Source organism: Pezoporus occidentalis, unplaced genomic scaffold, assembly GCF_034315485.1.
Source record: "Pezoporus occidentalis ecotype Australia unplaced genomic scaffold, CSIRO_AGI_Poc_V1 ctg130, whole genome shotgun sequence".
In the NCBI taxonomy this organism is placed as follows: Eukaryota; Metazoa; Chordata; class Aves; order Psittaciformes; family Psittacidae; genus Pezoporus; species Pezoporus occidentalis.
The window spans coordinates 371,723-394,389 of record NW_026913104.1 but is presented as its reverse complement, the minus strand read 5'-3'; the positions used below and the strand labels follow the sequence as shown (position 1 = coordinate 394,389).

Here is a 22,667-nt window from a genome sequence, read left to right as displayed (position 1 = left end):
GGTCCCCAGTGGCCTGACTTTAGCTGGCATTATCAGCTCAGCCATTGTCTTATGAAGCAATCTCCTCTTGAACCATCCTGTGCTCCCTCATCCTTTAAAGCCGCACAGCCCGGAAACGGCTCGGTTCTCTCCGGCTAAGGCTGCGGATGGTGATGGTGAGGAATGAAGATGAATATCACCGTGCCTGTGACCTTGGCAGCAGCCAGCCTTGTCCTTGGGACTCGGAGCACCTCCCAAGGTCTCTGTTTGCTTTGCTTTATTCACCAGGGACGGGTTGACAGTCCCATCCTTCAGCGTGAAAAACACTCTGAAGGGGGAGAACCGGAGGGGGGTGATGGAGCGGGTGAGGTCCCAAAGCGCACGTGGGGCCGGCTGGACAGTGCTGTTGCAAGCACAGGGCATGAAGGGGATGCTGGCAGCCTGCTGATGGGGTGTGCTGTTACACTTGCACAGCTGCCTGTCATGGGGAAGGGCCAGCATCGAGGTGTATCCCCTTTAAATGTTGTGGGACCCTGTATGTGCTGCTGCTCTTGCTGTTGTGATGGAGTTAAACCTGGTCCCGTTGTGGAGAGGAGAAAGGAGAAGGTCGTGGAGGTGGGTGAACTGTGAGCCCTGGTGCTTCAGACAAGAAAGATGTTTTCAGGCTTTGGGAGACAGATTTTGGCATGTCCCCGCCTGCAGTTACGTGGGGTTCACGTGGTGAAGTGGTATGTGCTTAGGAATGGAAGCTGGACAAACTCAGGTGGAAATATGGGACAGATTCCTAGCAGCACGGTTGTAAAACATGAGAAGAGTTCACCTAGGGACAGCTTCTTGGAGTCTTTAAATCAGTACCAGGTATCCAGGCACACGATTCCTGAAGGCTGCCTTCCCTTTTGCTGCATTAACTCTGCTCCTAGTCCGCTGGTTTTATGTCCTTTTGGTTTTTAATATAAACCCATACTGGTTGGTTGGCCTTTGCGGTGAATCTTCCTTTGGTTTGCACCCGAGCCCTGTGGAACCGGGACCGTGTGTCCGCAGTTTCCATTATCAGCTTTAAATAATTCTTCCGAAGTGCCCTCTCATACAAAATGAGACCCATACTTCTGTGCCTGTGGTAGCTAGGAGACTGGCAGCAACGCTGCTCTGGGTGATTATCCAAAGCAGTTGTCATGTTATTCTCATCGCTAATGGTATATAATTATGTATTAAGGCTCTCCCCAGGTAGAGCATCTCAGGGCAATTACAGCACGCAGCAGAGGACACGACAAAGAGCCCAGGCCAAGCGACTTTGTTCCTCTGGAAAGGGAAATAATTGTTCCAAAACATATTGTTTGCATTTTGGCTGCCTGACGTTAAAGGGGATCCGTTAGAGAGAGACGATCTAGAAAGACCGCGGCTGAGGTCATCTGAGAGCAGAGCTGCTGTAGGCTTGGGTTGGCTGCAGGAACCTTCTACCTGGGCTTAAGTGAATTCCCATGGGATGCTGTTGATGCCCCGCTCCTGGGGTGAGCTGGGAACAGCGGAGGTCTCACCTCGCTGAAGGAGGGTGGGTGATGGGTGGGCACATATGGAGGAAGCAGGGGAGAAGGTGGGAATGATGATGCCTAGCACATGGGAATTGCAGCAGTGGGATGCTCGCCTTCTCCATGGCACGGGGCAGGGCTCGTGCAGGCACCTCCACAGCACAGGGATGCAGCCAGGACTCCTCTGTCCTCCTCCCCTTTGAGAACGAGGAGCAAAACAACCTCCATTCCTTCAGGATCAACTCATTCCGTTCTGAAGCAAAGGGGATTGTACCTGGAAGGATAATATGTACCTTTAGAACCTCCCTTTGACCAGAGCAGCTGTGCTGCCTTACAACAGCCACCCAAGAGAAACCCTTGAGCTCCCAGTGGTGTTTCTGTCCTGCCTTCATTGCCCTGCTCCCTAAACGGAGCCGCTCTTCTTCCCCCCCTCTCCCTCCACTCGCGGCTCTGCAGCTCTGTCTTCGGGAGACACCACCAGACCAAGCGCAGCAACAGCAGCTCCATGTGTCGGGAGCCTGCGCTCGGGAGAGCCTGCTTGGGGCTGGTGTTGGGGCTGCGCTGGGTTCAGGGCTTGCTGTGGGGCTGTGTTCGGAGGCAGAGATTTGAGCATCAAAACTCCTGTGGGGGAAACAGGAGGGGTTTGTGGATGCGCTCTGTAGTCAGACCTGGCAGCCTGTGCACCGCCAGCGCGAAGGAGGCAGGGGTAGTGAGGAGAGGCAATCCCAGCCCTCCGCTTCCCAACAGGCAATGGCAGCAACAGGCTGTGATGTGCCACAAGCCGAAGGGAGCTCCCATCCGGTTCACATGGCACGGATGGCACCGGCAAACCAAAGCCTTCATCGCCTGGTTCTCTCCCCTCCCCGGGCTGCAAGGGGGCCGGTTGTGGCATCCCAGCACAGGCTTTGGCAGCGCTGGGGACCGAAAGCCTTGTTCTGCACCGTTATCAGGAGGAGTTTTGTTCCGACTGAAGGGAACAATGCGAACGGGAGCCACGGAGCGCTGGCTGGCGATGAAAGTTCCTCTGAAGCGACAAGAGATTTGCTTCAAAGGGGCCTGTGAAGAGGTTCCGCTTTAATTCTGGGGAGGAAAGTGCTGCATAACCTAATTAATACATGCAAACAAATACGTATACACACACACATCCCCTAAAGTCCACAGAGCACGGAGCACTGCAGACGAACAGCAGCATCCTGGTGATGCTGCGGCCCAGGCACTTCACAGACTTCTGCACTGAAGTCGTGTTGCTGCCAAAGGGAAAGGAAATGCAGTTTTATTTTTAACTAGTGTATCCAGAGGCAAGGAGGAAGGGATGTGCAACAGTGGAAGAAGTAGATGAGGACCCTGGAGATCTCAGCTCAGTTCTTGGCTCCTCTGCAAACTCCCCGTGCGACGTTAAGCAGGTCACTTCATCTCTCTGCGCTTCATTTGCCTTCTGCAAAGTTTGGAGAGCGTGATCCTCCCTCCGGTCTTGTCTGCCTGGGTCGGGAGCACACGTTATTTCACTTGATTTGCTTTGATTCCGGTGCAGTGCACGGAGCTGGCGCAGTGCGGGAGAGGAGCCATGGCCGGGGAAGTAGCAGGGAGACATCAGTTGTGCCTTCATGCAGGCTGTGCTTTCATTACAAAATAGAGTTGTGCAGAGGAAAGGCTTTGGTTTTCACTCAGTAAAACATTGCATGGGGTTAGAGCTGGGTGCAGTGACTGCTTCTTGCAGCCTGATCTGCACTGGCAACCGTTCTGTCATTCTGCAAACATTGGCTTTAGAGGAAGAGGGAGGCTCAGCCCTGGTGAATCCTGCCTCAGGGTGCGGTGTCATTAGAAGTCCTTGGGAAATTCTTATCCCATGATGTGCTGTGGCTGGCCCCAGGGAGGGACGGTGGCCTGGGAGCAGCACTGCTTGGGGGGCACGGCCACCCTGGGCTGCACTGTGCATGGGGACCTGCTCAGAAGCAGGGATTCGTGTCCCAGCCCAGGCACAGCTTTGGGGTCTGTGGGGAGAGCATCCGCAATGGGCAGGCACCTCGTACTGGAAGTGTTGAAGGTTGTGCACATGAATCATTCATTTGCTGTCCTGGCCTTTTGGGGTCATCGAAACAATTTCTCTGTTGGGCTCTATCCCACCATTACCGTGTCTGGCTGCTTGTGCCCGTTTATTGCCTTTTCCCCGACAGTGCTGGGGAGGGATCTGTCCAACTGTCACCTCTCCCTCCCCGCCTCCCTTGGCACTTGACTGACAGTTGGCATCCTGCACACAGCACTGAGCTCCTTCAGCACAACACCTAAAGCATCGCTTCAGCACCCAGCAATTCCTAGCCACTTGGCTCCCATCCATTACTGAGGGACGGGAAGAGGCAGCTCTGCCTATGGAAGTGCTGGTTCCCTTATGCCCGAAGGAGGCTCTGTCCTCCTCAGGACGTTCTTCCTCGCCATGACCCATGTTTTTCCCTCTGCTCCCCCTTCCCTCTGCCCGTGCCGGCTGTTCCGTGGGCAGGATTGCTGCAGGCAGGCCGGGCTGGCCCATCCTCACAGCCCAGTGGTTTGTGACAAGTTGTGTTTTCCGGAATACTGGTGGGGTAATTCTGCACATCCTTGTTTTGTCATGTCAGGCGCTTAAAGTGTCACGGAGATTGCACCATCCTCAAAGCTCATCTGTCAGCACCAGTGAGTTCTTCCAGTAAAAGGGTATCATCAACTGCTGCAGGAGGGAAAAACACAGGAGAAAGGACCTGCATGAAGGGTTTCTATTCCAGGCTCTCTGTGGCCGACCTTGAGCCTGTGCAGCAGCACCCAGTGCCCGCGCTGGCTGCTGCAGCATCCCTGTCCCCTGAGCATGCAGATGGGGGTCTGCACCCAGGTAGTACAGAGCGTATGGATGGACAGACTGAGAGGTGCGGGGAGGGAAAAAGAGGGTTGTGGATGGATGTGGATGGTGCCAGTGCTGCTCTGGAGTGGTTGTGTGTGAGGAGGGTGAGGATGCTGTCACTAACATGGACAGAGAGCTGGTGTGGGAATTGTAAGTGGGATTTTAGGCTGTGCTAAAACCTCCCACAGGATTTGGAGCCAGTCAGCAACTGTTCTGGTTGTCTGGGTGAGTTGTTTTGGGTTCGGGGTATTTTTGCCAGATATATATAACTAGAGCTTGATAGAACGTGGGAAAAATGTTGATCTAGGGCTGGAAAAGGGAAGCACGCAGTATTTGCCAGCTTATCTATCAGTAAACCTCCTCCCTGGGACAGGCTGCATCAGGGTTACTGGTGGTGTTTAACTGTGGGATGATGCTTCTGCTGCACCAGGCCAGAGCAGTTGTGTGTTCAGGGTGAGAACGGCTCAAACCCTGGTCAGGATAAACTCTGCAGTCTGTTAGCTTGCTCTGGAATTGTACCAGTAATCTGTGGTTACATTATTAATGTAGTATTAAAAGAACCTGGGGCCTCTGAGGAAATTCCTGTTTCAAATAAATAATTACTGGAGCCAAGATAATTTATTAAATTAAATTGAAAAACCCAGGCACACTCTGTGTTTGCCTTCAGGTGATTCTGCTTTTTTAACTACCAAATATCCACTGTTACTCGCATCGCCATCCCCAGGGGCTGCAGGCTGGCTGGAATGCCGATGCAGCCACAGCCTGGGTACCACGTTGCTGGGTGAGATCCAGGGTGGGCATGGGATGCGGGACAGCATGGAAAGGTTTCCTGTGGAAGAGGTGTCCCCGTGGCAGCGTGGACAAGGCTTTGTGGTGTGTTGTGGTTGGCTGTTCATGAGCGAGGCCGTTTCAGTCAGTTGGTAATTTTCATACAGCACTTTGCTGAAGTGAATCCTGAGCCTGGTGCAGGACAGGGCTCCGCTGCCGCTCACAAGTGCCACCCGCTTTGGCGGGTTTTATCTCCGCTTTGCCGAGGCGTGTGACAAATTAGGACTAAATCAGAACCTCAAACGATGCCGGCGCGCAGAAACAGGAATGCTACTGCAGGAAACAGATAAAAATCCTTCACACAGCACCGTGGCTTCAGAAGCAGAATAAACAACGTTTAAAAATGGATAAACACAGATGGCAGATTTCCCTAAAAAAGAGAAGTGTTTTGAGAAAAATAAAAGCCCTTAAAAAGGAATAAAATATGAAAAGGAGGAGAAGTGGGTCAGGAAGGAGCCGTCAAAGGAAAGGGGGAAACTAACAAAACGGAAATCAAAGACAAAGCGGATCCCGCCGGCACGTGGCTCCAGGCAGCTTCCTGCTGGGTGCACCGCGTGTCCTTGGTCTCATCCAGCTCCATTCCTTGGGCATCTACACAGGCACTGGCTGTGGCAAATAACCCCTCACAGTGTGTGGGCATGAGGAGGGCTGGAGGCTGCTGGAGATGCCCCTTGGAGCTGCCCAGCCAGAGGGGTCTGAGCCCTCCTGCAGGTACCAGTGTGCAGGAAATAAAGGAACCACGTTTAAACTTCCAACTCACCCAGCATCGGTGGCAGAGGAGAGGGACGTTTCAAAGACTCATTTATTTGCCCCATTAACCATTTTAATGGCCTCTCTCCAATAACAACCGTTCCCATGGTTAGAAGAGCAGGTGTTCAAATAATCGGAGTGATTGAGGAGCCTCGGATGGTCATTATTATTAATACCCGCAGTAAAAGCAAACGAGGGAGACGTACAGCCCGTGTGCTCTTCGATACCCTTTTGGTTCATAGCCTGGCAGCACTTTCCCTGCGGTGGCTGGTGGCAGGTTAGTGGTAGCAGTGACCAATGGTGCACTGCAGCAGGGAGAGGGGGATCTCCTCCCGCAAATGCCTCCCCAAAAGCAACGTGGGGCTACGAGTTTTTCTGTCCACTGTGCTGTTGGCTAAAACTGACTCTGTTTAGGAGGGGCAGGATGTTTTAATGGCCAGACCTGTGAGCTGATGTGGGGATTTGCAAACTCACTGCTGGCAGTGAGGAGTCTTCTAGGCAGCATTTTTGGTGATGTGAGAGGCTGTGGTGATATTGGTAACAGGAGTGAAAATCTGCCCGTGTCCCACCAGGGACAGATCACAGCCTGCACAGCACCTTGTGGCTGTCATCCTGTATGTACTAACCCATGTAGGAAACACTGAGCACACAAAAAGCTTCAGTGGGCACATAAATACTTCTGTTAAGTCAGTGTGCCCCCTTGGGTGCTTCATGTGAATCTTGCAGTGTTCACAGAGCTTTTAGCCTGTTCACTCACACTGCTGAGGGATCAATGGCAATACCAGCCACCAGCAAGGGAACTGGAAAGGGGAAAAAAGAGGAAACGTTGGTGCTGGGGGTTTGCTCAATGCCCTTCAGCAATTAATGGTGAGAAGGGACGTCCAGTCACATTGCAACCTGCAATCTTAACAGTGCTCGTGGCGATGCTGCCCATGCTTTCATCCATGGAGGAGGAAAACCACTTCTTGTCCTTAGCAAAGAGCTCAGTCTGTAGAATGAAAATCACCTCCCAGAGCATTTTCTTTTGCCAAGCTACCAAACACCAGTTCACCCAGTTACAGTGAGCACAAAACCAAGGCTGCACAAACACACCATCTTTCAACAGAACTCTCTTTTAATTGTGTTGGGAAAGACTCCATCTAAAACAGGGCAAAGAGGAGGATCAAGCCATGTGCTTTACCCAGGAGACAGACAAGGGCACTGCTGAGGCTTGCACGCATCGACTCCATCCTCCAACAGAAAAGCAGAGGTAACTTGGGCTTCCACCTGCATGTTAACAGCTGATAAGAAATAAGGTAAGGAAAGGGCACAGCTTCTCAAGAGGCTGGCAAACAGAAAAGAAAAGGGAGATGCTTCTAAGCATTTGCTACGGGCTGCAGGGCGAGGCGAGCGATCAACTGGCGCTCCTCTCGCTTTCTCCATTCTCTATCAGCTTCCTTTTCTTTTCATCCGTTTTCCTCTTGAAGATGCTATCTCTGTAGAACTGAAGCTCTTTGATGCTTTCCCTGATGTCATCCAGTGCTCTGAAAGAGAATTGAGATGGGTCATCTCCAGCTACATCTTGGTTTGGGCTGTAAGAGACCAAGCTCTGACAGGCAGGGATCACACCTCCACTGGAAATCGAAACAGCCCTCAGAGTCTCAGCTACGTGGAGAGCAATAAAAGTCCAGCAGCACTGACAGGAACACACGGCTTATTAGTTTATGGCACCGTGGGACATGGAAGCTCCCGAAAGCCAACAGGTTCTACAGCTTCCGCTATTAAAAGCAATTCAATCTGAGACAAGAGATGGGGGCCCTGGAGACGTGCTCCAGCTCCTGCTTTGTCCTGCTCCACCAGACAGCATGGTCCATATGAAGCAGTGACCTCGCTGTGCAGCACAGACACCCACCCACCACTTCAATGGAGACCACCACAACAGTCGTTCCTCTTTTCCTCGTACCAGATCCCCCTCGCCTGCCCAGCACCACTGTGCCAGAGCAGAGTGGCAAAGGTTCCGTGACTCCTTCCCACTGCCCTTAGGACAGTCAAAGCTCCAAGCACCAAACAGCAGCCTGACACATGGTGAACTCCTGAAACTGTTTTAATAATCCCTTTCCCTACACTAACCAGGCTTCAGACAGGAGAATACGAACATATGATGGAGAAGAGCAGCACCGCTGCCTGTATTGGAAGCAGTGTGCCTGGAACTCAAAAGGAAGCTCCATGTTCTGCTCATGAAGTCCCTGCACAACTCCAGTACAGACAGAAGCAGCAACCTCACCTGTGAGAAGCCGCCTTCTTTGGTGCAAACTCGTATTCTTCTGGATACCAGCGTCTGTAAGTGGGGGAAAAAGGGAAATGGGATTCAAAACCACATCAGGTGGCTGCTGCGGTCTTGTTGCCATTGCAAAAACCCCATCATGCACCACTCAGAGCAGCTCAGGGCTCATCCTGTGCCCCCACCAGAGAGGAATAAACAAAAGGAGAAGGAGGCTGGCAGCAGCCTTCCTGCCCCTCCAGCCTTCAGCCTCATCTGAGAAGAGCATCATTAGCACCACATTAACAGGCTTCCCCAGATCTTCCCTCACAGCATTGTTCTTGCAGGGAACACTGACCTGCAGAGTTCTTTGACAGTGCTCACGTCAATGATCCGGTAATGAAGATGCCTCATGAACTGTGGCATGTATTTGTCAAGAAATTTCTTATCTGCGTGAACAGAGTTACCTACAGAGACACAAAACAAGATGTTAGCTCAGCGATGTTGCAAAGCTCCTGCAAAAGACACCTAAGGGGAATGGCTCAGCGAGCTGGGCAGAGATGAGGGGTAGGACAAGCTATTCCCAAAAAGCTTGTTTAGCCCTTTTTCTAGCAAATATGATTGCAAAGGTTTGTCAGACTTTCCTTGTGGGATCAGGCATGGTGTTAATACTTAATCCGTCTATAATAATTCAGATTGCTCCTACCATGTCTGTCAGGTAAGTATCCAAGTATTTACCTGTGTTGTTACAAGTATTTACAAAAGCTTTTCTGCTGAGGGAAAATGGGCCCTGTTAATTTCACTTAACACCAGTCCCACTATATGTGAATGGCTGGAATGTTGTGGCAGGACAATGGGGAGATCTGTATTTGATGTCTGGTTCCATGCACAGCGAGGAGAAGACTCCTTTGGGTTGCTGCTGGGATTCTATGGTCAGAGATGGCTGTCGGCAGTTAGGCTGCCTGCCTCAATTGCAAGTGTACACAGAAATGTTAATGCACAAAAGAACTGAAACTGCCATGATGTGCAAGAGCCGCTTTAGGGAGTCAGCACAATGGGTGATGCCCTGGCTGAGCCCCTCCTTACTGAGCAGGATTTGATCTGCCTGCACAGACACCAGCACACCCCACCAGGAGCACCAGCAGCACTGTCGCTATGGGTAAGACAGAACACACGTACCTGCAAGGGGACAGACACCCGGTGGGGTCTGCTGCCGCACAAAGGACAGGAACTCATACTCTGCCTGCTGCAGGGAAATCTTACTCTCCTTCACAGCCTTGGTAAGGCCAGACTGCAAGAAAGAGCCAGGTGTCATCAACCACAAACACATGAAAATATTCCCAGAAAGTAAAACTCAACAGGAGTCAAGGCGGCAGCAGCAGCACAGGCCTCACGACACTGCCACTGCTGGGGGTTGGGGGTTCTCTGTTCCTGGGTGCTGTAACTGCTGGGGGTGCTTCTCAACTACAGAGACATTAGAGAGGCCTCATGTATCTGCCCGCCCCTGGGTGACCCAGGAGAGTGTCCTGCTTCTCCCTGCTTCAGGAGCAGCACTCACCTGCCCCAGCGCAGCACACACACAGAGAGGTATAAACCAACAGAAAGAATCGGGATCCTGCTCGACTGTTTACCAAGAGTCCTGTAAATCAGAAACGTTCCCTCCCCCTTTTCCCACCAGTTAAATGTCAAACCTGCTGCTTGCGCTCGCAGTGATTTATTTCCATCTGGCTGCTCTATATATTTCCACGCCTGTGCCGCAAAACTCTACTTGACAGATCCAAGTGGTGGTTAAAAAATTCATTATGTGGCTGCATTTTCATCTATATTCTAATTGCTTCTCTTTTCTTAGGCAATTAAAAGTAAGTAGCTCCTGAGGAGCAGTGGCAGCGTGTGCTGCTGTCTCCAGCCCACTCCTGAAGCACGGCCGAGCTCGAGTCCTCCGCTGGGGAAGGGGAAAGGCGCCCAGCACAGTAAATTAATATTCCTTTTCCAAACTCCTGCTAATCCTTCCTGGGGAAAGCGGGGTGCCAAAGGGAGGGGGGCTTACAGCATCTTCAAACTTCAGCCTTAATTGAAAAGTAACTCGGATTTCAATTTTCAATCAGGGATTGGACAATCCGTTCGCTTTCTGGCTGCTGGCAAGGAGGAGGCTTCCCTCGGTAGCTGGAAGAACTAGTAAGTGTAATCCCTTGCTGCAAAAGTTCAGCTTTCAGTGAAAAACTGACAGTGGGGGCACAGTGCTGAGGGGACAAGCAGAAATAACAACCCCTCTTTACAGCACATCAGCCTCTTTAATCCTGCAGGTACCTGAATCTGCACTGAGGAATGTGCATTCTGTCAGCTCTGGGCTACTCTACACACATCCTGTGCCTGTTTTCACCTGAGACTTCAAGTAACACCTTCCCCTTCCCCACTGGAATGGTTTTGCTTTATTCTGCGCACCACAGAACAGGCTTTACCCAGAGGAGCTTCCAGAGTCGCCTCTCTCACCCTGCCTGCAGCTCCCCCGCAAGCTGCTGCTCCGGCCACTGCAGCTCACACAGCATCTCCCACACTGCTCAAACTGATTAAAAACCAGGCTATGAGGCACGGGCCACTTCAGGGCTGTAGTGTGGCTCAGGTACTGGATGAGGGGTAAAGGTTCAGGGATGCAACCTGCACCTGCACACCAGACCTTGAACAAAGCAGTACATATCACCTCCTCAGCACAATCTAAGGATGATACTTACTGTCTGCTGTTCTTTATCCCATGTTATAAACACATAAATGTCTTGGCTTTTGCAAATCATAGGTGTGGTTATGTGGATATAACTCTATGAGTTTACAATAACAGAAACAAAGCTCGCTAAAGACACAAGATTAGACAACAACTTAAAAAGGGCCAGAACTCTTGAGCAAAACGGAGTCACATAGCAAAAGAATTTGTAAAGGTAGATGGGTTGGGGGGGCACTTGATATAAGAAAAGCTAGTGCCCTCTGACTGCAAACTGCCCATTACAGCTTCTTAGGTGGCTGTACCGCAGCTCCTCATCCTGAACAACACATCATTCCCAGCGCGGCAGAGAGAGGGAATCACAGCATGCTTGCTCCAGGAGGGTTACCTTCCCGTGGTGCTCCTTGCACCAGTCGGACATGCTCTCCAGCAGCTCGTCGGGCTGATTAATGATCAGGTTCGGGCCCTGGCGGGAAGAGAAGACGGCAAAGGTAACACCCCCGAGCCGGGAACGGAGCGGTTTCCACCCGGACAGGGCCCGGCGATGCCCAGGGCGGGAGGAGCGGCTGTTCCGAGGGCATGAACCGGCGGCTCGGCTCGGCTCGGCTCAGCCCTGCCCAGGGCCGGCGGCCGCCCCACGCCCTCCTCCCCGGCCCTGTGGAGGGCAGCGAGGGCCGTTACCTGCCCCCAGCAGGGCCGGGAGCGGGCCGGGCTGTGCTGTGCCGTGCCGGGGGCAGGCGCCTCACCTCGGCCAGCACGTTGAGGTCGCAGTCGGTGATGAGGCAGGCCATCTCCAGGATCTGGTCCTTCTCCACGTCCAGGCCCGTCATCTGCCACAGAGCGCAGCGGCACCGTCAGCGCGGCCGCGGGTCCCCCGTCCCTCCCGCCGCCTCCCGTCCCGTGCTGCCCGCACCTCCAGGTCCACCCAGACCATACGCTGGCCCATGTCGCCGCCGGCCATGCCGGACGCCCGCCGCCGGCCCCGCCACAGCCGTTCGGCGCAGCTCCGCAGGCGGCGCAGGCCGGCGCGGCTGCCGCCCAGCATCGCCGCCAGGCCGCAAAGCGCCGCCGCCGCACTACAGCTCCCGGCAGGCCCCGCGGTGCCGCGACCCGCTGGCAGGCGGGCGGCGGGCGCGGGGGATGCTGGGAGATGTAGTCGCGGCGGCAGCACAGCGTGCGGCTGCGCTGCGCTGGACCGCGGCCTCGCCCGCCCCCGGCTAACAGTAGAGGGAGGCTGAAAGGGAGGGGAAAGGAGTTTGCACGCGGGGGGTTTCCAGGGAGGATTTAATGCTTTTCTCTGAGACACCCGAGTGTTCTGTATCCATGACACCACCAGAGATATTAAAGACACCAGGAAACGGACACGGCGCCTTCCCATGGAACACAAACGGCGTTGGCGGCTTCTCCGTCACATCAGCAAACGGCTGCCGCTGCCCCAGACCACTGGTTCCCCCGTAAAAAGCCCTGAGGTACAATTAACACGTTCAAAGTGGAGATTCCGGTTTCGGGACTGCTGCTGGGACTTGTACAAACATTAAAAGGTAACGCTGTCGGGTTGTGTGTGTGGGTTTTTCACACATATACTTGGTAAGAAAGGGGTTGCGCTTTCTGTCCCATGGAGTCCATCAAAGCCCCCTCCGAGGGGCTAATGCCGAGCCTGGTGCCACCTGGGCTCTCTCCGGTAGTCGTGGCTCCAGCTATCCCGGTGCCGGTCGTCGTAGCCAGGCTCCTCTCTGCTGGCGCGGTAGCGGTGCTCGTGATCGTGGCCACGCTCCCCAAAGCGGGGCTGCTCGCGGCTGCCGTGCCGCCCGTCGGGGTGGTAGGGGTGGGCGGCCAGCCGGCCCTTGCGCAGCAGCTCTGGGTGCCGTGGCAGTGAGCAGCCTGGGGTGGGGTGGTAGCTGTGCGCAGGGGGCTGGTAGCCGGGAGGGCTGAAGCCAGCCTGCTCGTACTTGCCCCCGAAATGAGGCTGTGGCCACGAGGTGCTCTTCAGCTGTGGGGAGAAGAGGAAAAGGGTCAGTGTGTTTGATGCGCTCGCTTAAGCCATTCCGTGGTGGAGAAACCAGCCTTCATCCCACTCTGAATACAAGGGAATTGAAGGGGTTTGGATCCGAAACAGAGCTAAACGCTACCTTAGAGCAGCTGTTACTGGCTGCTTCCACTACAGCAACGCTCCTAAACCTCAACAACCCCCCTGTGTCACCCAGCTCAGCAGCAGAAAACATAATTCCTCTGGAACTGTCATCTCATCCCCCCAAAAAACCCCATTCCCACAACCTCTCAGGATCATTATAGGAAACAAGTGTTCAAAACCAGAGACAACACCATCATGCATCACTTGCCAGCTATGGGCACCATTAGGACAAGCGAAGAGCGTACCATCGCCTGTCTCTGGAGGTTGTCAGCCGTCGGCAGAGACCGCTGCATTGATGGGAACCCCGCCGGTACCATGCCATCAGGACTCCTGTCATATCTGCAGGAGAAGAGAACCACAGGGAATGTCAGCCTTAAACAAGCCTACAGCAGTCCAGGGGGCACTGCCATCACCGTTGTGTTTTGCTGTTGGAAACTAAACACCGAGGCCCATACCTGCTGCCGGTGGATGCTGGGTGCGGCACACCCAAGGGGCTGGTGCCGGTGGTGCCGTGTGGGGAACAAGACTCCTGAGCCGCGTGGCTGCTTCCTGCAGAGAAACAAACGTTCTGTGAGACCGGGAAACACGAGTTGGAGGCACTCGGGGATGAAGTGAACATGCGAGATACTTTTCCCACAGGCTTCATTAGCTCTTGAGGTTCATCAGTGACCTGCAAAAGCACACAGCCCAGCAAGACACCGCGGCTGTCCTGCCCACCGGGCAAGGTGCCACTGGATGCTGTCTGGAGGGGGATGCAGATAAGAGTTTTGCTTCCGCCTTCCCTTGTCCCCCATCGCGGGTACCTGATCGGAACTGGATCTTGATGGGCCGCCCGTACAACTTGATCCCGTTCAACAAGTTGAGCCCGTACGGGACGGATTCCTCGTGCTTGAAGTTCACGAACGCGAACTGCTTGGGGCGCCCATCCCGGTCCTTGGGGATCTTCACCTTAATTACCGGGCCCGCCTGCAACCGACCAGCACACGCGTTAAACCCACACGTTTGTCCTCCGGCGGCCGCCGTACCCGGGGCTCACCCCGCCGCGCGCTGCAGCCGCGGGCCTGCCCGGTGTGCGGCGCCGGTGCGGGCGGTACCTGGTGGAACAGCTCGAAGATGAGCTCCTCGGTGACGCGCGGGTCCAGGTTCCCCACGAACAGCGTCCGGTCCAGCTCCGCCGCAGCGCCCATGGCCGTGCACGGGCAGCGCGCGCTCAGCGGCGCCGCCCGCGTGACGTCAGTGCGGCGGCGTGCGCGCCACGCCCCTTCCGTGGGCGCGGCCTGGAAGGGGTCCGGTACCGGCGGGCGGGGAGCGGAGCCCGGTGGCCGGTGACGAGCGCGGCGTTCGGTCGGGGGTTGTCACAGTAAACCCGGGTTCTCGCTGCAGCGGGTGTGCCCCTTGCACCGGCCGCGGCTGCAGCAGGGCACGGCCGCTGGGTTCGGCCGGTAGAACCGTGACCGAGGTCTGAACGCCCCGGGGCGGTTGTGTGCGGGGCGGGGGGGAACGCCAAGACCCGGGATTCCCGCGGGGTTGCGGGGGGGGGGGGCTCTCCTGGGGCTCCTGCCCCTTGTCTCCCATGGGTGCTGCTGCAGGCGCCCCACCGAGCCGGATCCCCCCGCCGCCCATGTGCCATGGCCGGCGCTGGGGGCAGGTGTCGTGGAAGGGGTGCCTCGGGGTGCCTGGTGAGGCCGGGCAGCGTCTCCCGGCTGTTTCAGTCCTCCCCGTGCCACCTCCAATGGCTCTTCCCAGTGCCAGCTACCCCGCAGCTGCCTGGGAAGGTGCGGGATGTAAACCCGGGGCATTTCCCATCTGGAGAAAGTTTGGCAGGGGCAGTTGAGCCTTCATCTTTCATTAGGTTGCACTGCGTTATGGCAGATCCTGTTTTCTTTGTTAATGAGGTGCTGTGCATTTTCTTCACTCCATTACTTGCTGCCGCACCTAGAATTTATATTCATCTGCTTTAATGGTGTGCGCCTGGTTAGATTCTAACCAGTTACTCGTTCAGAAAGGAAATGATTACCTCGCGCTGCCAGGGCTCCCACTTTGCCTTAATTTCCCTGGAGCCTCATTTACTTCCCTCCGCTTTCTTCCCTTCCTGCGTTCTGGGTCCCACCGGACTCGCTGGGAGCTCGTGCCACATTCACACCACTGCCAGCTCGCTCCATGCACCGAGCACCCTGTGGCCAGGCCAGGGCCATCCGCAGCCAGCCTCGACCTGCAGCAGGTACTGACGGCTCAGGTATTGCACAGCACATCCCAGACCCAAGAAACCACGAGGTGAGGGAGCAGGGAACTGTTTTTCCCTTCTTGTGTTCCTGTTTAATGCCTTTTTTGCTTTTCAAAGCGGCAAAATGGAAAACCGAAAGGTTTTTTGCTTTGGGGGCAAACCACACTCCTTCAGTGCCTGTTTTCCCTCCAAATCCACAGGCACTCATGAGATTTCAGCCACTTCCACTTTCTGTTTGCAGCATTAGAAGAAACACTGGGTGTGTTACTCCTCCTGTGTCCATAGCCTGGCATGGTGGTCCAGGACACATCAATGTTCCTGCAAACAAGCACCACATCACTGCAGCTGTGGAGCATCTGAAGCTGCACAGAGAGGAAGGGAAGCAGCCAAAACCAGCACCTGTGGTGGGTACTGAACACACTGGGCTTGGGCCATGGTCCTGCTTCACTGCTGCAGCTGTGTGCTCAGACAGGGCACACGCAGCAGCAGAACAGCACCAGGCTCTTGGCCAGGAGAGCAGTTCAGCACTTCCTCAGGCTGTGACAGAAGGGGAATTGTAGCTACAAACTTCCCTGTGAAGGGAATCGTTGTGCTTTTGAAGCAGACCATAAAAACCTGGCGATGCCCATGTTGGAACAGTTAAACAGCAGCTAAAGGCACCAGCGTGTTCCAGAGAGCGTGGCAGCAGCTGCTGAATTCCTGCCTCTGCTGCACCCCTGGCAGGCACAGGGGGGCTTTATAGCCTTCAGAAGCAGCAGCTTCTATCCAGCATTAACTATTACATCCAGAGGTAAGCAGCGAGTGGGGCAGCCCGAGGGCAGCCTCTGAAACACCACTGGTGTCCAGCTCCGTGTCTTGGAGCCGGGCAACAAGGTTGTTCCCAGTGCTTGTGGCAGGGATGAAAATGAGCACCACTGGCACCAGGGAGGGTTTAGTAGAGGGGTTTTGATCAGGTTCTTGTCAACAAACTGAAAGGCAGGGGGTGGAGGGGAGGGCAAGTGCCACTGATCCCTGCAGGATGTGCTGAGCACTGTGCACTTTGTACAGAATCTGGGGAATGTGACTCATTCCAGCCTTCAGACTCTTCCTGGTCTGTTTCACACTCACTCCCTTACTGCTGCCATAAGTCATCAGTTTGTGACAGGACTCCACCTGTATATTGGGTGAGAAAATGTCTCACTTCTGTAGTCATTCTTGAACCAAAACTACCCCATAAGAAAGTAGGTATGAGCAAGGGAGGAGCTTCAGCCACCAATCCCACACTGCCCCTCAGAGCTGCTGCGGGTTGGGGCATGTGGAGTGCACTGAGACAAATTCTTACTGAAAATGCCTCGGCTTGAGTGTCTCTAAGCTGAATCTCTGGTATGCCGCAGGTCCGGCTGTCTGCAGCAGCGGCAGAGCCGCTGTGTGTGGCCAGCAGGGCTGCAAGCAGAGGAGGCTGCTTTGGGAAGAGCATCCTTTCCATGCACCAGCCCTTTGAGCCCCATCCCTGCAGCTCTGCCAGTGCCCAGCAGGTCAAGACTGCTGCGGCCACAGCATTGTCCCCAGCACTTGTTACACCCAGAAAGATGGGCAGGCAGCCCTGGTTCTGTGGGAGCTGGGGCCTGTCTGGGTGCAGGGTGCGCTGCTCCCCTTGACAGCACCTGTTCCCCCCGGCATTTCAGAGGGCACATGGGATGTGCCCAGAAACCAGAAATGGGTCTGGGTTTGGACAAGCTCCCAGCACAAATCCCAGCCCACACCATCACTGGAGCACTCATGAGTTTATTTGCTGTCAGGTAAAGGGATGGGTTTCTTGGGCAAGGATTTAGGACACGGGGCACGCTGCAGCTTCCCCGCCCCGAGCCCATGTGCTACGCGGTGGTGGAGGCACGCCGGCATGCCACGAGGGTCAGCACAGCTCTGCAGTCTGTGCGGGCATCACCAGGCATGTACGGCTGCATCTCGCTGAGCTTCATGTCAAAGCCAGCAGCCTCCACAGCCTCCTCCACCATGCTCCTCTCCAGGTAGAGGCACGAGAAAACCTGCTTGTTGAAGGCGTAGAAGGTTTCCTGGAGGACCGTCACCATCACCAGGTGCCCTCCGGGCTTCACCAGGGTGCTGATGTTCCTCAGGGCACTGCGGAACGTGGCCAGGTCCTTGCAGGCGGCCTCCAGGCAGAGGGTGGACACGATGCAATCAGCGGGAGGCAGGGATACGGGGGCAGTGGGGTTGGGTTTTGTCACGTCGCACTTGAGAACTTTCTTCACCTTCTTCCTCACTTTCTCCTCTTTCTCAGCCCACTTCTCCCTGGCAAGTCAATAAATAGACAGACAGAGGCTCATGATGGGGTTATTCAGCACCTTCACATGCTCCGTGGCCAGTGGCAGCCAGCCTCACCTGTCCCCTTCCAGCTCACACACGAATTTCACCACTGGGCTCCAGTCGAAGGCTGCCGGTTCATTCCTGAGCCACTTCTCCAGCTCCCGGCGGTTCCGGTCTGTGTAGTCCAAGCAGATGATCTCCTGGAAGCGCTCACAGGCGGACAGGAGCTGGTAGATGGTGGGGCCGCAGCCAACATCTATCAGGGTATGGCCACTGAGCCCTTCTGGTGTGGAGGAGGGAAAGGCCATCCCGGTGAGGCTGTGCCCCGGGACAGAAGCATCCAGCCAGATATTTCTGCTGTATGATGTACTACACTATACGCAATACACGATACATATGCATGTTTATATACGTATCAAACGGCTCGCTGTGTGGGGCACACATGCAGCAGCCTGCAGCCCTGCAAATGGCGCTGGCTGCTGTTGCCCAACTCCGGGCAGGGGTGCGGGGTACTCACCCAGGGCGAACATGCTGAAGAGGCTCCTGAGGCTCTGTGTGAGCAGCGTGTTCGGCTGGCCCTGCGCGCTGCTGAGGGTGCAGAACTCCCGCAGATACTCCTGCGGGTCGAAGCTGCGCTGGTAAAACTCCGCGTCCGTGAAGGCAGCCGGAGCGTCCATCCTGCCGGGAGCAAGGTCTGCGCTCGCTCCTCCTGCCGCACGCAGCGCAGCCCGTGTGTACTTTCGGTTTTCCCCACCCTCCTGTGTCCTCTGCTCCAGACACGCTGCCCTTCCCGAGCAGGGCCCTCTCCCACACTCCATTGCTGCACCCAGCTTCACCGTGTAGCAACTCCCCGTTGGAGCCCCCCGTGATTAACAGCAATCCCTGGGATTACGTTCCCAGCCCTGTTTGCACGGTAATTGACAGCAGTGAAGCAACGTGAGCCGGTGTCACCGGCGCTCACAGCCCCACGGCTCCGTGAACATCAGCACGTCCACCACCTCTGCTCCTCAATTGCAGATTGAAGCTGGCATGTTTGGTAATGGGATGTGCGAGAAACCATTCGATGCCCTGGCGGGGACTGTCCGTGTCTCCACAGGAAGGGGAGATGGCTGCCAGCCCATGGGAAGTGCCTGCTGACGTTCCCAATCTGCTTCAGTCCTTTTGTTGCTTTCATTTTTATCAGCTTTTCCTGGGAAAACTGAAACTTCTCCTCTCCCCCAGCAGCAACCTGCGTTCCCAGCCTTGCTGCCTGGGCTTTGCCTCCGGCGCTGGCCGCAGACCCTGCCCCTGCCTGCACCATGCCCCAGCAGCCCCACGCCGTGTCCCGGTGGCACGGAGGGGACACGGGGGTAGCGGCTCCTTCGCCGTCCTCACCACGAAGAGGCAGCAGAGCCCCACGCTTCTCGCGGCAGCACCGCCTCGTCCTCTTCCCACCGGCGCAGCGGGAGCCGAAATGATCAAACAGTTTTAGGCTCATTACCGACCGAATCTATATAATTGGCCTCTGGGTTTTCTAAAGAGCCGCGTTAGGAGTGACGGGCAGAGGAGCCGCCGCCGCATCCCCAACCTAATAAGCGCTATTTTAGACCCTAAAGTGACTTTGTTTAACAAACCCTGCTCACCACACCGCATGCACGGCCAGGCCTGCCTGTGGAGAACATGCTGATGACGATGACAGGAAACATGAAAAGGACGTGAGCTCCAAAGATGAGCACTTTGAAAAGGTTTTCTCCTGAGAGCAAAGTGCTCCCTGTTACTCCAGTGACAAGACCCCAGCTAAAAGCCACTGACCCCGTGAGAGCCCCCTGGCCATGGGAAGCAGACCTGAGTTGTCTTTACCACAGGACATCAGCCCCTGAAGCAGGCACTGGCACTCCCAGCCTTGCATCTGGAAGGCCTGAGATAAACCCCATTGATGCCGGTGGTTTTGTTCCCAGTGCCCGCACCTCAGCAGAGCAAAGGGACCAGGAGGAGGAGAGGAGAGCTCAAGGAACCTTTGAGGTGCTGCACACCATACCCAGGCTCACACCCTGCCTGTCACACGCACCAGGCTGTGATGGGATGCTCTCATGAAAAGGAAGGTGCCAGCAGCGAAGTGATACTGAAAATCAGACATTAAACCCCAGCGATGCTTCAGTCTGTGCCTCTGGGAAGTGCTGGGGGTGGGAATGAGCCCCAGGGCCACCGCAGCAGCCCAGCGGAGGTCCCTGTTCTCAATCCTCCTGGCATAGTTCTGTTTTCCCTTGGCTCACTCGCTTCTCCCTCCCAGCTCAGCAGGGCTGGGGGCTCCATCCAGCCATTCCCAGGGAACCTGCCCAGGGCCTGAGCCCCAGAGCCAAGCCTAACCCCAGATGCCCTTTCCAGGCTCTGGACTGATGACTTCTTAAGCTGGGCTGAGGTGTGTGGAAGCAGCGTAGCCCTGTGGCTGCCTGCTATGGGGGGCTCCTGCTTGTCTCTGGTGCTGTTTGCCAGCACAGCCCCCAGAGCCTGTTTCATTCATAGAAGGACATGATTTGGGGATGTAAACTGCCAGCACCCAGAGCAGCTTGGGGTGTTTGTGAGCATCTCGTGGCCCCACTCCACATGGCTGGCTCCTGGCAGCGGGATGCAGATCCTGACTCCACGGCCCCCTGGACCACTCTGCCGCTGGCGCTTCCCGCCTCCATTGAAACACCAGCTCCAGGCACCTGATTTCCATCCTCCCCCCGTACTTTTATTTCAACTAAAGTGTGTGATTAGGGCTCTGCGGGCTCCATTGTCATCCACCTAAGTGCTCCTCTGATTGGTATAAACAGCATTCCGGTATTTACGCTGCAGAATGCACTGCTCTGCTTGCAGCCATGGGTAACACAAAATCTGCCATTGCAGGGAGCAAAAACCATGCACAAAAAGAAGTGCCTGCAGAAAGCTGCCGAGGGCAGGGGAGGAGCAAAGCCCTCCCTGATGAGATAGGGCTGTGTCCCATGAGCCTAAGGAGCAGCACCTTGGCCTCATCCCATCACCTGTGTAGCAGTAGCCAGGAAGTTATAAAGGGCAGGGGGCAAGGGGAGGCCTCAGCAGTTGCAGCAGCTCATAGTACTTGAGGTTCGGGCTTTGGTGGTGTTTGCTGTGAGAGAAGACCTTGTCTCCATGCTTGACACCTGGTCTGAAAGGAGCAGGCTTGTGCCTCAGGGTAGGATCTCAACCCGGGACCTGGTTTTAAGCCTTAGTAGCCCCAGAACTCGTCCCAGCCTTCGCAGCAGCATCAGAGCCCTGCAGCATGCTCCAGCCCATCCCGGCACCCTTCCCATCCTCCTGCTGAGCCCACATCCCAAGAAAGAGGTAAGTGAAGCAGCAGGGAAGATAGTGAGTGGTGCTGGGAATGGTGCTCAAGGGATAGGAGCAGAAGTATCCTCTGGCTTATGTGCTTCTTACTGGTCTGAGCTTTGGATGCTCCCCTCCTTCGTGTTTGCAGGGGTATGTGTAAAGAAAGCAGCCGAAAAGCAAATATTTCCAGGCTCAGGTACTTGATGGAGAAAGGAGCAGCAGTTTTCTGTTGGCAGCACTGGTTATTTGAGGGAGGTGGAGTCGGTTGTGCTTCTTCAGGATAAAATGTGATCGTTTCTGAAATGCAGCAGCTTCTCAGGGGCTTTTGGAAACTCCACAGCTTTCTCTTGCAAGCATCGTTAGGATTCCATGGGTGGAAGCTTCTGGGTGGGTGGGTGCAATCCCTTGAGTCCCGGTGGAGCGGGTTGAAGTGCGGTGGTTGGTTGGTTGCTTTGGTGGTTGTGGAGAACACTTTGAGGTTCTCCTGTATTTCACTTGGTCAAAAACATTGCACTTGATGTTTCCCCATTGGACTTGGAGGAATAACGCCCTGGTGCCGTGCCTTTCCCTGTGCTGCTTCCCCCTGGGGGCAGAAGCAAGCACCGGTGCTGTCTGATTTTCTCTGTTATATGGGCATTGATGTGTTCCAAGTCCTTGAGGAAGGAGCAGGATGCTGGGGTCCTGATGGAGATTTACGCCGCTCTTTTCCTGGCTTAAATCTCTCTGTGCTGCAGCAAGGAACTAGTAATTAACTGTTATAAGGCTGTTTTACAGTCCTGTGGAAACCCTTTCCATCCGCTTTGTTTCGGTTGGGTATATCTTTTATTCCTAGTTTTTGGGAGCGTAAAACTTTACAGCATTTGCTGCAAACCTTCATACTTTGCTTTGTGGTTTATTGCTCCCTCTGCAGATATATCTTACTCATAAATAAGGCTTTCATCTCTACAGTACTTGGGTAGGTTCTGCAATGCCTCTGAGCAGTTGCATTAATGGGACTTTGCCTAGAAATCACGTTGTGATTCGTCTCCAACCTCAGTCTTCCCTTTGCCTGACAGTACAGAGCTCTGCAGAAGGGCCAGGGTGGCAGCAGGATGCTCAGCTGTGTTATTCATACCCCAACTGGCAAATAAATCCCTTTGGCATGGGGGGATGTGGAAGGTGGCTTCAGCCAGTTGAGTGCTGGCTGGGTGTCTGCCCCGGGGCTGCTTGGGGTGGCGGAGCCTTGGAGCAGAGACCAGAAAGGGGCCTGCTGGGCTGGTGCAGGAGCTCCTCCAGTGAAGCAGCACATGGGCATATCTGAAGGGAAGGCACCATGGTGCTGGATGACACGTTCCTTTGCTCCTCAGGTAGCAGTAGAACTGATGGAGCAGAGGTTCCTTTGGGTTCCGTGCTGGTGTCTCGTGACTGCCCTGAGCTCTTATTTTGATGGCAGTGCTATGAGTGGCTCTGGTTTAGGCTACAGAAGCTTGTAGAGATGCGCTCTGCTCGACATCCCTGAACATGGCTGATGCTGGCTCGGATGCCCAAGCATCAGGTGGGCAGCATGCTTGCCAGTGCCTTTGTCCTTTAGAAGTGAGTCAACATCCATGGTGAGGAAGGGGAGGCAAACGGGGGTCTCCTGCATCACTGGTTCTGTTTGTGTGCAGAGGAAGGGGATGAGGTGCTTGGCTTCCAGGCATTTGTCATGGGTCCAAGGGGAGGGCAGGGACTGGTCCCTAATGCAGACCCAGAGCAGCTGCTATTTTTCCAGCGTTGTCATGACACAAAGGATTCGGAAAGGTGTGGGATATTAATTGCAGCT

At 55.0% G+C, this 22,667-nt stretch overlaps 7 protein-coding genes and 1 long non-coding RNA gene across 9 annotated transcripts in view; 3 read left to right on the top strand and 5 right to left on the bottom strand.

Moving 5' to 3' along the window:
• The window catches only part of SIDT2 (SID1 transmembrane family member 2), a 553,125-nt gene that overhangs the window by 469,370 nt on the left and 61,088 nt on the right, over window positions 1–22,667 (bottom strand). The gene's annotated exons all lie outside the window — the stretch shown is intronic.
• Window positions 1–22,667, bottom strand: part of PAFAH1B2 (platelet activating factor acetylhydrolase 1b catalytic subunit 2) — a 497,498-nt gene that overhangs the window by 461,700 nt on the left and 13,131 nt on the right. The window lies entirely within an intron of this gene.
• Window positions 7,046–11,974, bottom strand: REXO2 (RNA exonuclease 2). The gene is made up of 7 exons (XM_062608604.1): window positions 11,815–11,974; window positions 11,648–11,731; window positions 11,290–11,367; window positions 9,368–9,479; window positions 8,553–8,655; window positions 8,213–8,272; window positions 7,046–7,472 (listed from the first exon to the last, which is right to left on the bottom strand). The coding sequence occupies exons 1-7, from the start codon at window positions 11,944–11,946 to the stop codon at window positions 7,343–7,345; spliced, it is 699 nt and encodes a 232-aa protein (XP_062464588.1). The 5' UTR covers window positions 11,947–11,974; the 3' UTR covers window positions 7,046–7,342.
• On the top strand, window positions 7,485–10,924 carry LOC134158558 (uncharacterized). Of its 2 annotated transcripts, none has more exons than XR_009962810.1 (4): window positions 7,485–8,272; window positions 8,553–8,910; window positions 10,038–10,158; window positions 10,492–10,924. It is a non-coding gene; the product is annotated as an uncharacterized LOC134158558 (long non-coding RNA). The 2 variants fall into 2 exon arrangements; XR_009962809.1 differs by having other exon boundaries at window positions 7,489–8,272; window positions 8,553–8,817; window positions 10,492–10,922.
• On the bottom strand, window positions 12,172–14,286 carry RBM7 (RNA binding motif protein 7). The gene is made up of 5 exons (XM_062608602.1): window positions 14,127–14,286; window positions 13,836–13,998; window positions 13,488–13,581; window positions 13,278–13,371; window positions 12,172–12,891 (listed from the first exon to the last, which is right to left on the bottom strand). Exons 1-5 carry the CDS (start codon window positions 14,217–14,219, stop codon window positions 12,547–12,549), a joined length of 789 nt encoding a protein of 262 aa, XP_062464586.1. The 5' UTR covers window positions 14,220–14,286; the 3' UTR covers window positions 12,172–12,546.
• Window positions 14,341–22,667, top strand: part of UBE4A (ubiquitination factor E4A) — a 130,252-nt gene continuing 121,925 nt past the window's right edge. Inside the window, exon 1 of the mRNA XM_062608573.1 lies at window positions 14,341–14,352. The gene's annotated coding sequence lies outside the window, so the exon portion shown is untranslated. The remainder of the gene's footprint in view (window positions 14,353–22,667) is intronic.
• Window positions 17,005–18,395, bottom strand: NNMT (nicotinamide N-methyltransferase). Its single transcript, XM_062608531.1, has 3 exons — window positions 18,078–18,395; window positions 17,636–17,843; window positions 17,005–17,545 (listed from the first exon to the last, which is right to left on the bottom strand). Exons 1-3 carry the CDS (start codon window positions 18,376–18,378, stop codon window positions 17,110–17,112), a joined length of 945 nt encoding a protein of 314 aa, XP_062464515.1. The 5' UTR covers window positions 18,379–18,395; the 3' UTR covers window positions 17,005–17,109.
• The window catches only part of ZBTB16 (zinc finger and BTB domain containing 16), a 70,435-nt gene continuing 68,425 nt past the window's right edge, over window positions 20,658–22,667 (top strand). Inside the window, exon 1 of the mRNA XM_062608589.1 lies at window positions 20,658–20,881. The gene's annotated coding sequence lies outside the window, so the exon portion shown is untranslated. The remainder of the gene's footprint in view (window positions 20,882–22,667) is intronic.